This window comes from Galeopterus variegatus, unplaced genomic scaffold (assembly GCF_000696425.1).
Source record: "Galeopterus variegatus unplaced genomic scaffold, G_variegatus-3.0.2 Scaffold812, whole genome shotgun sequence".
NCBI classification, from domain to species: domain Eukaryota; kingdom Metazoa; phylum Chordata; class Mammalia; order Dermoptera; family Cynocephalidae; genus Galeopterus; species Galeopterus variegatus.
In genome coordinates, this window is record NW_007726923.1 from 425,946 (window position 1) to 441,405 (window position 15,460).

At 37.7% G+C, this 15,460-nt stretch overlaps 1 protein-coding gene across 1 annotated transcript in view; it reads left to right on the plus strand.

The window, feature by feature from the left end:
- Positions 1-15,460, plus strand: part of CCT6B (chaperonin containing TCP1, subunit 6B (zeta 2)) — a 37,944-nt gene that overhangs the window by 9,638 nt on the left and 12,846 nt on the right. Inside the window, 6 exon segments of the mRNA XM_008572626.1 lie at positions 500-603; positions 8,282-8,297; positions 8,300-8,449; positions 11,381-11,463; positions 12,502-12,597; positions 13,985-14,132. Of these exon segments, the coding sequence (XP_008570848.1) occupies positions 500-603; positions 8,282-8,297; positions 8,300-8,449; positions 11,381-11,463; positions 12,502-12,597; positions 13,985-14,132 (597 nt within the window).

Sequence of the window (15,460 nt, forward strand, 5' to 3'; positions counted from 1 at the left end):
CAGACCTGAATTCTAGTCCTGTCTCTGTTACTAGCTGTTAGATCTTATGTCAAGATGGTCACATTTTTTTTTTAATAGATGACTGGTAAGGAGATCTTAACCCTTGACTTGGTGTTGTCAGCACCATGGTCACCTAGTGAGCTAACTGGCCATCCCTATATGGGATCCAAACCCGTGGCCTTGGTGTTATCAGCACCACACTCTCCCGGGTGAGCCGCGGGCTGGCCCAAGATGGTCACTTCTTAAGACCTTATCTCAGTTTCCTTTTCTGTGAAATAAAGAGTTTGGACCTGATGATCTCTGAAGTTCCTTTAGACTCTAAAGTATCCGTTGGCATTGACTGTTATTAGTGCCCATAATAAAGTGGTGCTTGTTGACCTTGACCTGTGTTTAGAAGCCTGAAACCCTATACCTGTTTATTCTGGTGCTAGATTACTTGGGCCAGTGTTTTCTTTTAGAAGTCAAAATAATTAATTGTTCTCATTCACTTCTCTTTCAGGCTGTGGTGGATTCTGTTTAGGCTGTTAGAAGACCGGGTTACCCAATTGATCTCTTCATGGTAGAAATCATGGAGATGAAGCATAAATCAGAAACAGATACAAAGTAACTTTCATAAACTTTGACAATACATAGCTTCTAGAATATTTGGTTCTCTTCAGATATTTTTTCATTAATTTAATTAGTTACTTTTATTCAACGTCAATCTATTCAATATTAAACATATATTAATTGGGTACTTGCCATGAGCCAGTCACTGTTATAGGTGCTGGGAATGAAGAGTAAACTAAAGAGAATTTGTTTCCCCTAGAAGCATACATTTCTAATTGAAACAGATAGTAAAAAAATAAATAAATAATCGTGTGTGATTTTATAGTGGCCAGGGAAGGCCATTCTGATAAGAAACTAAATTAGAGAACTAAGAGGTCTCTGAAGGAATAAAGGAGCTAAGCCATGTGCATGTCTGGAAGAAGAGTGTTCTAAGCAAAGGGAATAACAGTTGAAAAGTTCCTGAGGCAGAAGTGTGCTTGGGATGTTCCATTGTGCCTGGAGCACAGTGAGAGAAGAAAGTAGTAGGAGAGAGGTAAGAGGGGCCTGATTATGTAGTACCCTGTTGATTTTAGATTTTGCTCTTTTTAATCTTTTCTATTATGAAAAATTCTAAAGGTATATAAATAGAGAGAGAATAGAATAGGGAACTCCCACATAACTGTTACCTATATCAGTTTGCAATATACAGCTAATCTTATTTCAACTAAACCCCTCCTTCCTCCCCCACCCAGACTGGTTTTTTTTGAAGCAAATTCAGTATCCTATTTCACCTGTAAATACTTGATTATCTATAAAATATAAGCCCCCATTTTACTTAAAATATCCACAAAACATTATCACATCTAAAATATTAATAGCTCATTATTATCATCATATATCTGACTTGTATTCCAATTTTAACAATTATCTCAGATTTTTTTCAGTTAGTTTTGTTTGGATTAGGATCCAAACACAATCTACCTACTACATTTGATTGCTGTGTCTTTTAAGGCTTTGTTAGTTTATAGGTTCTCTCTTCCCCTCATTGTTTATCTTGATAATTATTTTGAAGAAGACCGGTTGTTTGTCTTGAAGTGTTTTTGTCTTAAGATTTTTGATACTTATGCCATTTTCCTAATGGTTATAGGACTAGTTAGGTTTTCTACTTATTTTTGGAATCATTTTGGTAAGTAATATTTTCAAAGAATTTGTTGATTTTGTCTAAATATTTGGTATAAAATGTTTATAAATATCCTTTTTGGCATAAAATGTTCATAAAAATTCCGTTTGCAAAAATCTCATAAAAGTATGATAAAAAAAAAAGTAAAAAAAGTTCTTGTTTGCAGGGTCTATAATGATATCCCTGTTTTTCCTGGTGTTATTTATGCCATTTTGTCTTTTTTTGATGAGTTCTGCCAGAGGTTTGTTTGGTTTTTGTTTCATAGTGTCTTTCTCTTTATTATTTTATTTTTTTAACTCTTTTGAGATTTGGGTAGACTTATTTGCTGCATTTATTTTTTGGGATAGCTACGTAAGTCGTTAATTTTCAGCCTTCTTTTGTAATGCAGAATTTAAGGACTTAAATTTTCCTCAAAGTTCTATTCAGCTGCATCACTCAAGTTTTGATATGTTAGTTTTATAATTTTTATTCAGTTTAAAATATTTTCTAATTTCCCTTTGAAGTATGTTTTAAGAAATATTTCAAAATATTTGAGAAAATTTACTTATCTTATTAATGATATGTAGTTTAATTACATTATGGTTAAACAATATGTTCTATGAGATTTAACTCTTTTGAAATTTGTTGAGATTTGCTTCTTATCTTATTAATGATATGTAGTTTAATTACATTATGGTTAAACAATATGTTCTATGAGATTTAACTCTTTTGAAATTTGTTGAGATTTGCTTCTTATCTTATTAATGATATGTAGTTTAATTACATTATGGTTAAACAATATGTTCTATGAGATTTAACTCTTTTGAAATTTGTTGAGATTTGCTTCTTATCTTATTAATGATATGTAGTTTAATTACATTATGGTTAAACAATATGTTCTATGAGATTTAACTCTTTTGAAATTTGTTGAGATTTGCTTTATGGCTCAGTGTATAGTCAATTTTTGGTAATGTTTCATGTCTTGAAAATAATGTAAGCTGCAGTTGTTAGGTACAATTTTATATACACGTCCAGTTGGATCAAGGGATCAGTTGTATTAATCTGGTTGTTCAGACCTTCTATATCCTTACTGGAGTTTTGACTATCTATTGCCAAGAGAGATATGTTAATATCTTCCAATATCATTGTAGATTTGTTTATATTTTCTTATAGTTTTGCTTTATATACTTTGAGACTATCTTATTAGATGCAAACCATTTTTAAAGCATTATATTTTCCTGGTGCATTGAACTTTTGTACCAATATGGAGTGACCATCTTTTCTCTAGTAATGTCTTAAAAGTGTAATTTGTCCTATTGTTGATATAGCTGTTGCACCAGCTTTCTTTTAGTTAGTATTTGCCTGTCATATCTTTGTGCATGTTTTTACAATCTTTCTCTCCTTATGTTTCAGATAATTTATTTGTCAGAGCCAGATAGACAGATTTAAAAATATTAAAGGTGATTATATATATATATATATATATATATATATATAGAAACATTTTTTTTTTCCTTTTTGTCTTTTTTCGTGACCGGTAATGGGATCGCAGCCCTCGGTGTCACGCCCGCACCGCGCTCAACCAGTGAGCGGACCGGTCTCTATATGGGATCCGAACCCTCAGCGGGAGTGCCGCCACGCTCCCAAGCACCGCACTCTACCGAGTGCGCCACCGGGCCGGCCCGATAATATTTATATTTTAACTGGAACATTTAATCCATTACATTTAATACGGTTATGGATATATATGATTTTAAATCTATCACATTGTTTTGGACTTTGTATTTATCCCCACTTTTCAATGTTTAATACTTTTAATCTTCTTTTCAATTTATTGAGTATTTTTGTCATTCCTTTTCCACTCTACTAGGCTGCAAGTATCACACATTTTTTGTAGTGTTTTTTTTTTTTTTTTTTATTATGATCAACCTAGAAATAATACCATAGATGCTTAACTTATAGAAGTCCAAACTTAATCAACACCTTTACCTTCCTTCTAGGTAATATCTCCATTTACTCCCTCCCAACCCTTGTTATTATTGTTATTGTTTTTCAAAATCCCACTTGATACCATTATTATGTTTTATACAATGCTTGTAAAGATTTATCCTCATATTTCCAACTTGATTTGCTCTTTATAGCTTTTTACATTTCAGCCTTCCTTGGGATTACTTTCCTTCTGCCTAAAGTTTCCTTTAGTGATAGTTTGCTCGAGGCATGCTTTCAGTAGTTTGCCTGAAAATGCCTTTATTTCATTTTCATTCTTTGATACTTTCATTGTGTATAGAACTAGGTTGGCAATGATTTTCTTTCAGCTGATTGAAGATATTGTTCTGTGAAGAGGGTCTCCTATTAGACTCTCCACTTTGTGTGAGCCCTGGCTTTTAATTCTGTCCTCTTCTCATTTTGAAGTCATTGAATTCAAAGTTCAGATTTGCGTGGATTGTCAAATGACTTTAGGATAAAAGTACCTGCATTTCTCTACTTACCTCTTGGGGTTTCTGTCTTATTTTCAGTTTTGGCACAGTAGTTTTTTACTATCTTCTAGCTCTTTAATGTTGTTAAGGTCTTTGTTTTCAACCCAGAATTTTGGTTGTTTTGGCATTAGGTTTGGTCAAAATTAGTCTACCATTGCTAAGGCTAACAAGCTCTTTATTTATATTCCAGAAGAATATCTGTGGTTGTTGTATGGACAGTACACTGTAGAGCAAGTTGGGAGATGAGGGAGGTGCAAGGACAGAAACAGGAGACCTGTTGTTATAGTACAGGTGAGAAATGAGAATGGTTTAGATCAAGGGTACACTTAGAAGGAAGGGGCAATAGGATTTGTTGATGGTTGGACATGAAATGTGACATAAACTGAGGAGTCAAGGATGTATCTTCGGTTTTTGCATGATCAGCTGGAAAAGTGGAGGTGCCATTTCTTGGGATGGAGAAGACTGTGAGGAGCAGGTTTGGGGAAATAAGTCAGGTGTTCAATTTGGGCAATGTTATGTTTCAGATGCCTGTTAGGCATCCATGTAGGGATGTTGAGTAGGGAGTTGGAGAGATGTGCCTGGAGTTTATAGTAGAGGTCTGGACTGGAAATATTTATCTGAGAGTTATCAGTGTATAGATGATCCAAAGCTATGAAACTTAATGAGCTCATCTGGGAAGTGATTATACATAGAGAAAAAATGAAGTTTAAGGATGAGCCCTGAGAACTCCAATATGTAGAGTCTGAGAAGATGAGGAGCAGACTGAGAAGGGGAGGTGGTGGTCAATGTGGTAGGAAAGACAAGAGAGAGTAGTACCCCAGAAGCCAAGAGAAGAAAATGTTTCAAAAAGGAGAGAATAATCAACTGTGCCATGTTCTGCTGAAAGGTTGAGTAAATTGTGAACTGAGAATTGATTGCTATATTTGGAAAACATTTAGTTTTTTGGTGGCTTTAATGAGAGTTAATTCAGTGAAGAGGTGGAAATGAAAATCAGATTGAAGGTGGGCTCAAGAGAGAATGGTAAAGGAAGAAGTAGGAATGCAAATGTAGACAACTCAAGAAGAGTTTAGCTGTAAAGAGAACAGAGGAGTGGGGCAGAAGCTAGAAGGAAATGTGGGAATGGAGCTGAGGGAGAAGAGCTCTTTGTTTTAAGGCTGAGAATTATTACAGGAAGTTTGTATGCTGATGAGGATGCTCCTACACTCAAGAAGAATTGATATGGGGGAGTAGGGGAGAATACAGGAGCAGAGAGGGAAAATAGAACTTAGTAAACAAGTAGAGGAGTCATTAACCTTAGAGAGGAGCATGGACAATTCATTCCTAGTAGCAGTAGGAAGTTCAGGTTCAAGTGCAGGTGGGTTAATAAGAGGTAGTGATGGGACAATGGTTCTATTTTCCTGAAGGAGTAAGGTCATTTGTTGAGAGAAAGGAAGAAGAGTGACAGAGGCTTGAAAAGTGAAGAATATTAAACATGTAGTTTGCTTGGTTCTTCTAAATAAAATGTCTTCACACTCAGTTAAGAGTTGGAATAATAATCTAGTTAGATTCAAATTTTGAAAACATAATTATGTGAAACAATTAAAAAATATTTCTTTAGTGTATAACACATTGGTTGTAAAAGATTCATAAGTAGAAATGCCATTCCCTGGGCTGGCCTGGTGGTGCACTGGAGAGTGCGCCGCTTGGGAGTATGGCGGCGCTCCCGCCGAGGGTTTGGATCCCGTATGGAGACCGGTTCGCTCACTGGCTGAGCGCGGTGCGGGCGCAACACCAAGGGTTGCGATCCCGTTGCCGGTCCCCGGTACGGGCGCAACACTGAGGGTTGTGATCCTGTTGCCGGTCCCCGGTACGGGCACGACACCGAGGGTTGCGATCCCGTTACCAGTCAGTAAAAAAGATAAAAAGGAAAAAAAAAAAAAAAGAAATGCCATTCCCTAAATATGCGTAAATAAATTCCACAAAGTATAAAAATATTTACTCTTGAAAGAATATTTGGAAAACAAGAAAATAAGCACCGTCCCCCATCCCCCCCACCAATCATCTATAGTTCTGTCACCCAAGCATAATGCTACTCTTAGGTTTCTTCTGTTTTTCCTTTTTAATGCCAAGATGCTTAGTTTTTAAAAGAATAGTTATAATCATGCATTATGTACTATTTGTCATTCTGTGCTGTATTAGTCCGTTTTTGTTGCTTATAACAAATTATCTGGAACTGGGTAATTTATAAGAAAAAATGTATTGCTTACAGTTTCTGAAGCTGGGAAGTCCAAAGTCCATCTGGTGGTGGCGATAGTGACCCAGGGGTCTCACATTGCAAGATGGTGGAAACAGAGAGAGCAGAGAGAGAGAGAGACAGATCTCATCTTTTAAAGCCATCAGAGCCATGCCCTGACCACCATTTTTAATCCATTCACTACTGCAAGGTCCTACAATCCAATCACCTCTTCAAGGTTCCACCTTTCAGTTACCAAAATAGGATTTCCCACCCTCTTAACAGTCACTGTGGGGGCCAAATTTCTAATATGTAAAACTTGGGAACACAATTTAAGCTTCAATGAGTTTTGGGGGGACATAATTCAATCCACTACATGTGCTTATACTGTAAATATTTTTCCATGTAATTAATAGTTTTATGACTATTAAATAATTGAGTCATTATTTGCTAAACAATACCCTATTGTTGGACATTTAGGTTAAGAATTTTTAGTTGTTTGGGGCTGGCCCATGACTCACTCGGGAGAGTGTGGTGCTGATAACACCAAGGTCACGGGTTCAGATCCCATATAGGGATGGCCAGTTAGGTCACTGGGTGAGTATGGTGCTGACAACACCAAGTCAAGGGTTAAGATCCCCTTACCGGCCATCTTTTTTTTTAAAAAAAGAAGTGTTTTCAGGATTTTGCAGGTTTAATAGAAATTTAGTTTTAGAAATTATAAATATATTAATAATTTATAACAAAAAACCAAAAAACCCCTCAAAAAGCCCAACAATTTTTAGTTGTTCCGTATAATTATTTTGAACAAATGTTCCTAAGAAACTCATTGTTTACCTACTTTTTATTACTTAAAAAAAAATTTTTTTTGGCAGCTGGCCAGTACTGGGTGTCCGGAACCATAGAGCCCGGCTGTTGCCTAAGAGCCTGCCTGCCTGTCCGGAGCCAAAGAGCCCGCCCAGCTATTGCCTCGAGGCCTCAGAGCCTTGTTTGCTGTTATCTTCCGTCCCTCCCCCTCCTGTGCACTATGGGTGTAGGTAACTTTACAACTTGCCATAGATAATGGGAATTTTCCATTTACCAGAACAACCCACCCTGTGGTTTTCTCAGTAAACCATCTGCATACTTAATTATCTGCTTATTCCCTCCTGCTGTCTATATAAACTGTGACCTTCTGGCTAATAAACGAGACTTGATCAGAATACTGTCTTGTCTTCATTTCTCATGTCCCTTGTTCCATCCCATTCCCACTCCCCCCTCCAGGGTCTGTGTTGAATATCCCGCGGGTCGGGACATTGGGATCTAAACCCTTGACCTTGGTGTTATAACATCACGTTCTAACCAGCTGCACTAACCGGCCAGTCTCCTACCTTTTATTACTTGATCAGCTGTGTCATATTTTGATACTCATAACTTAGAGGATAAATCTGTTTTGACTTCATTGTGACTTCACAGTCACACTGTGTTAAAATAGATTCTCTTTCTTAATTGTATTAATTATTGTGTATGTTAGGTTTAAAGTTGGGGCAAGGGAACGTGGCCCTGGCAGTTTTATTGCAACATTTAAAAGCATAATTCTAATTTTATATCAAAGTTTAGAATGTATATTCAAAGTAAGGAACAGCACATATTTTTAATAGGTTGATCAGAGGATTAGTTTTGGATCGTGGTGCCCATTATCCAGATACGAAGAAGTGAGTAGAAGATGTATTTATCATCATTTGCCATGTATCACTGAATATGAGAAAACGTATGTGTTAGTTTCTCTTTATAACTTTTGAAGTTGTTATTTCAAAAAGTGCTTTTTAATTTTTTTCTGTCTTCCAGATGTGTAGTGTAGACTCCTTCTACTTTTTCTTCTTTTTTTTCCCTGCCTTTAGTAGCTTGTTTTTATTAATTTTTTAGAGAGGTGAACTCTGGTTTTTTTTTTTTTTTTATAAGACTGCAGAAGAAAAAGAGAAATTGGTAAAAGCTGAAAGAAAATTTATTGAAGATAGAGCACAAAAAATAAAAGACCTGAAAGACAAAGTTTGTGCTCAGTCCAGTAAAGAATTTGTTGTCATTAATCAAAAGGTGAGAAAGAAAGTTTAGATTTTATATATTTGCAGATGGTCTTCAGCATTTCTTAAAGTGTGGTCTGTGGACCCCTAGGAGTCCCTAAGTCCCGTTTAGGGAGTCTGGGCGGTGAAAACTATTTTCATCATAATAATACTGTAAACATTGTGTTGACATTTATAATGATGATGTAAAAGCAATAGTATAGTGATTAACAAATATTATTTTTGGTATTATGTAACCATGAAATGTGTCAACGTTTGGAAACTTTGCCTCAGTGAACGAATATTTACTAAACAACTAAAAAAATGTATGATTTTACAGAATCATGTATGGATAAATAATCCATTCAAAGTATGAGATAGATCAGTGGATTTTAACATGAGAGAATATGAAAAGTTAAGTGATATGGTTCCATGTTCCATATTCCACATTGAAATTAACCTTTGAGAAACTACTACTTGTTGAGTTTTGGTATATTATCAAAGAGGAATATCCAGTTACCTGAAAAGGCTATGAAAATATTTCTCCTTTCTAATGTTTGTGTGACTCAAGATTTTCTTCATATATTTGAACCAAAACAACATATCATACCAAATTGAATGCAGAAGAAGGTAGGAGAATCCACCTGTCTTCTATTAAGACAGACATTAAAGAGATTTGCAAAAAACACTATTACTGCTCTTCTATATATGTTTTTGTTTTGGAAAGTATAGTAAATTTTCATTAAAAATGTTATAACACATGGATTTATTATTATTTTAAACAGATTAATATTTTAAAATTTTCTGTTTTAATTAAAACATTTTTATTGAATCAAAATTGATTATACATATTTTTGGGGTTCAACATTGAGATATGTTGATCAAATCAATATTACTAGCATATATGTTGTTACAATTCATAATTATTCTTTATGCCCCTTGTCTAATCTCTCCCCATCCCCCTCGCCCTCCCCCTTCCCCCTCTAATTACCCTAGATTTCTTCTCTCCTTCCGAAGGAAAAATGGTTACTCTGTTCATTTGTTGCCTAGATGATATGTCCAATGCTTAGAGGTGTGATCAGGTCCCCCAATATTATCATAGAGCAGATGCTTCTTCTGTCACCCTGAAACGGGCTTTGTGGAGAGAGACCTCCTCTCTTTTCTTTATCTTTACTGGTGATTCTCCTTGTGTCAATTCACTCCAGTGGCTGGCGGACCATCTTCTTGAAGGTTGTGGCATCTAGCCACTTTCATGGCAGCCATGATTATTGTGGTGGCTGTGGTGGGCCACCAACATGGAGGTGATATTTTTGGCATGCTCCTTGGTGCTGGTGGTGTGCCTGGTTGTGTGTGTGTGGGGGGTGTCTGGTCCCAGGCTCCATGCCCTGGCCAGGCCCCTGAGGTGCTGGTGATGTGAGTGGTTGTGGGCGGGGGTCTGGTCCCTGCCTCCATGCTTCATGTTCCCTGGCATGCCCTAAGGCACTGGTGGTGTTCCTGGGCCGGAACTAATTTTTTGTCCTTTGCTTACTTCTAAAATGGGGGAACTTCCTGTGGGAACCAGTACTTGAGCTGTGTGGTTGAGCTAAATTGCTGCTTTGCTGCTGTTTCCCTAGGGAAGGCTTTTTGTGCTGCTCAGGGTTTAATGGTTGACCTTATAGGTACTTCTGGCTCTCCAGAGACCTGGTATACCTGGATTGTGTAAGAACTCTGATCTGGGACCAGTCTCCTCTGCATGGTCCTGCACTGATTGGGGGGCAGATTGGCTGTCCTTTCTGTGTCCCAGCATTCTCCTGGTGGGCCTGTCTCCCCCACTGCCCCTGCTCCAAACACTTCCCATAGGGCAGGCCCTGTGCCGGTCCCTTGCAATGACTCACTGGCCTCTAAATGGCTCCCCTGTTTCAGCTGTTCTGGCTCCTCTCTCCTGTGTGGGTCCATGGGAACCCTATTAGTAGTCTTGCTGTCCTGGGGACCACGAAGGCCCTCTTCTCCTCTGTCGCCTCCAAGTAACTCCGTCTGAAGGGCATATCTGCGGCTTCTGCCGGCTCCTGCTCCATGTGCTCAGCAGTTGCAGCCTTAAAGTGACTGTGGCCCAAGATGCTCCGAGCAGTTTTTTCTTTCTCTCATCATGGTTTCTCCTGCCTTTATGAACTCCGTAAGTCTCTCCTCCTCTTCGCCTGAGCTCCAGCGGCCCCAGCTTGGCTGATGTTATATTTTTATAGTTGTAAATTGGTTGATTTGTGGGAGAGAGTGACGCTGGGGACTGTCTATTCCACTATCATGACCAGAACCCTCAGTTTTTTTTTGTTTTTTTTTTTAAAAGATGACCGGTAAGGGGATCTTAACCCTTGACTTGGTGTTGTCAGCACCATGCTCACCCAGTGAGCGAACGGGCCATCCCTATATGGGATCCAAACCCATGGCCTTGGTGTTATCAGCACCGCACTCTACCGAGTGAGCCACAGGCCGGCCCCTGGAACCCTCAGTTTTAATTTATAATATGATAAGTATAGATATGGCTCACATAAACAAAAGCACTTTGAGTTCTTAACTTTTTTTTTTTTTTTTAGTTTCTGCACTTATTAGTGTAACATCTTGTATACTATCTGAGAACTGAATAATAACTAGGTTTTGGGAATAGGGAGACAGAGTGAGAGCTTGTTACATCAGCACTTGGGGCAGTAAGTGATAGTTACCCTCAAGGGGCAACCTGATGACTGCAAGGAATGGATAGAGTAAGCTCTGTACTCCATCTCCTTGTACCAAAAATGCATTTAATATTGAATCCTCAAATAGAGGACATTTCAGATATTACAGTGATAAGAGCAGATACTATATGTAATCTCAGCCAAAGGGCCAAGAAGCAATGTTGATAATTTTTAAGAATGTGCAGTGGTAGTGAGACCAAAAAGTTTGAGAAATACTTGTTTAACCTGTGCTTATAACTTTTACATTAATTCGATTATAGGGAATTGATCCATTTTCCTTAGATGCTCTTGCAAAACATGGAATAATAGCTCTTCACAGAGCAAAAAGAAGAAATATGGTAAGGTAAGCTTATAGATAATTATGTACCCAAAGTTTCTAAGCAGATTAAATTGAAATTATCTCATGTGTATTTCTTTTAGCTTGTATGTAAATATCATTAAGCATAGTAGTAGCATATAAATTCTGAATTTTGTTCTTAGTTTCCATAAATAATCGAACTGTCAAAAATCAAGGCTGTTAGGGCCGGCCCGGTGGCGCACTGCTACAGTGCGCCGCTTGGGAGCGCGGTGGCGCTCCCGCCGATGGTTCGGATCCCACATACAGACCGGCCACTCACTGGCTGAGCGAGGTGCGGGAGCAACACTGAGGGTTGCGATTCCGTTGCCGGTCCCGGTCCGGTACGGGCGTGACACTGAGGGTTGTGATCCGTTGCCGGTCACGAAAAAAGAGACAAAAAGGAAAATAAATAAATAAATAAATAAATAAAAAATCAAGGCTGTTAACATACCTCAGAGCTTTGTTGAAGTACAAGGAAAATTTTCACCATCTTAAAACATATTTTTAAAATAATACAGTACTGCATGATCTCACTTATATGTGGAATGGAAAAAAGTTGAATTTATATAAGTAGATAGTAGCATGGTGGTTACCAGGGGCTGGGACAGTGAGACAGGGGAGATGGTGTGGGGAAATGTTGGTTAAAGGTTACAAAATTTTGATTCAATAAGAGGAATGAGTTCAAGAGAGCTATTGTACAACATGGTGACTATTGTTAATAACAATATAGTATATTCTTCAGAAATGTTGAGAGTAGATTTTAAGTGTTCTCACTACAAAAATAACTATGTAAGGGTAATGCATATGTTAATTAGCTTGATTTAGCCATTTCACTATGTGTATGCATTTGAAAATATCATGTTGTACATGATAAATATATACAATTTTATTTGCCAATTAAAAAAATAAAATAAAACAAAACCCCCAAATAACAATATAAACAGTGACATTATAGTCTTCTGTGTTAGATATCTTTTCACCTTTAAGAAATTAGTCTTTATGTTTTCCATAACCAAAGCTACTGTGACAAATATGTAATTTCAGACTCTCTCTTGCTTGTGGTGGATTGTCTGTGAATTCTCCTGGAAATCTCACTGTAGATTCCTTGGGACATGCTCGTCTTACATATGAGTATACATTACTGAGTATTTCTATGAACAGGGGTTATAAAGTAAAACTAAGCCTTTTAAAAATTTATTTATTATTATTATTATTTTTTACATTGTAAGATGTTGCAGAGCAGTTGGGATGGAGGGGGAGAGAAGAAGGGTGAGGGGGATAGGATGGGATGACAGGAAGGGGTGAGGGGGCCATGGTTGAGGCCTGTGGCACCCCCCGTTATTCCAGTAGAGGAGCCCAGGGGGCTTCCGTTGGGCAGCTTGGCCATGGCTAGGCTGGACATGGACGTCAGGGGAACATGGCTGAGGCCCTTGGTCCCCCACCATCCCCACTTGGGAGCCTGGAGTACTTCTGGCAGAGGCCTGGTGGTTGTGGCTGGGCTGGATACAGATGTTGGGAGGGCATGGCTGAGGTTTTTGGCCCCCCACCACCTTGTCTCAGGAGCCTGGGGTGCTTCCTGCAGTGGCCTGGTGTTTGTCACTGGGCTGGATGCAGATGTTGGGGGGGTGGTGGCTAAGGCCCTTGGCCCCCCCACCCTAAGTCATTTTTTAAAAAAAACTAAACCTTTTAATTCATGTTTTAAATTTTGAGATCTAACTAATCCATAGGAAAGATTTTATAATTTATTTACCTAAATATTTGTTAAGAATTCAACTATAGGGGCCGGCCTGTGCCTCACTCGGGAGAGTGTGGTGCTGATAACACCAAGGCCACGGGTTTGGATCCCTATATAGGGATGGCTGGTTAGGTCACTTGGGAGAAAGTGGTGCTGACAACACTGAGTCAAGGGTTAAGATTCCCTTACCGGTCATCTTTAAAAAAAAAAAAAGAATTCGAATATAACTTAACTACTTTTAAATATATCTTTAGTTGTACTAGATAAGGAAAATTCATGTGAAGATTAGAATTTTAATGTAAACTAGGTCTTGATTTCATAGTGACATTAAATACAGTGTATTAAAGTTTGTCATCTTGCGTCATTTTTTTTTTTTTTTTTTTTTTTAAAGATGACCGGTAAGGGAATCTTAACCCTTGACTCAGTGTTGTCAGCACCACTTTCTCCCAAGTGACCTAACCAGCCATCCCTATATAGGGATCCAAACCCGTGGCCTTGGTGTTATCAGCACCACACTCTCCCGAGTGAGGCACAGGCCGGCCCCTATAGTTGAATTCTTAACAAATATTTAGGTAAATAAATTATAAAATCTTTCCTATGGATTAGTTAGATCTCAAAATTTAAAACATGAATTAAAAGGTTTAGTTTTTTTTAAAAAATGACTTAGGGTGGGGGGGCCAAGGGCCTTAGCCACCACCCCCCCAACATCTGCATCCAGCCCAGTGACAAACACCAGGCCACTGCAGGAAGCACCCCAGGCTCCTGAGACAAGGTGGTGGGTGTCATTCTTTAGGGTGAAGAAAAATTCACTTTTATCGAGGACTGTGTTAACCCTCACTCTGTCACCATGTTGGTTAGAGGACCAAATAAGCATACTCTCACAGAAATCAAGGATGCCATAAGAGATGGACTTTGTGCCATCAAAAATGCCATTGATGATGGTAAGCTCTCTTTTAGTGATGAATATCAACTCACATTTTTTTTTAAGTTTTAATAAATCTGTCATGGTATATATGGTAAATGATATGAATGATTACTGTTTTCTCATTTCACTTTGGACAATTGGTATTTCAGATTATAAAGGTTTTCCCCCCGGACTATTCTTAATAGTATGTTACCCTTTTAATTAACTTCTGTTTATGAAATAAAAAAGCACTTAATTTAATGTTATTATGTCATTTTTTATTTTCAGGAATTTAATTTTAAAACCATGAAAAAGCTTTTTTTTTTTTTTTTTTTTTAAAAGATGTGTGGTGGGGGGGGTTCAACCCTTGACTTGGTGTTGTCAGCACCAGGCTCAGCCAGTGAGCCAACCGGCCATCCCTATATGGGATCCGAACCCGTGGCCTTGGTGTTATCAGCACCGCACTCTACCGAGTGAGCCACAGGCCGGCCCAAAACCATGAAAAAGCTTTTACAGCTTAGAACTCATTCCCTCAGGTGCAGTGTAATTTTAAGAAAGATTAGGAAGGAAAATTAACATTTATTATTTATTGATTGTTTATAACCAACCTCCTTCTCAAAGGAGTTAGAGTAGATAATTCAATAAAAACACATATATTTAAAATAGAATAATAGGCACATGAAAAGATGCTCAACATCATTAGTCACTAGGGAAATGAAAATCAAAATGACAAAGAGATATCATTTCACAACCTAGGATGACTATAACAAAAAAGCTGGACAATAATAAGTTTTGTTGAAGATGTGGAGAAATTGGAATCCTAATGCATTGCTGGTGAACTGTTGGAAAACAGGCAGCTCCTGAAAAAGTTCAACATGGAGTTACTATGTGAACCAGCAAATCCACTATTGGGTATAGACACAAGAAAGTTGAAAACATATAACATATAAACACAAAACATATAAACACAAATTTATACACTAATGTTCATTGCAGCATTATTCATTATAGCCAAACAGTGGAAACAATCCACATATCCATTAGCTGGTGAATGGATAAACAAAATGTGGTATATCCATATGATGGAGTATTTTTCAACCACAAAAAATAAAAAAGTACTAATATATATTACAACGTGGATGAACTTTGAAAACATCATATTAAGTCAAAGAATCCAGACACAGAAGGCCACATATTATATGATTATATTTACATGAAAAGTCCAGGAAGTCTGGTGGACTTCATGAAGTCTGCACCCAGTCCTACTTCCTGAAGTGTTTCTCCTATGTTTTCTTTAAGAAGTTTTATTGTTTCAGGGTGTATATTTAATTCTTTAATCCATTTTGAGTTGATTTTAGTATATG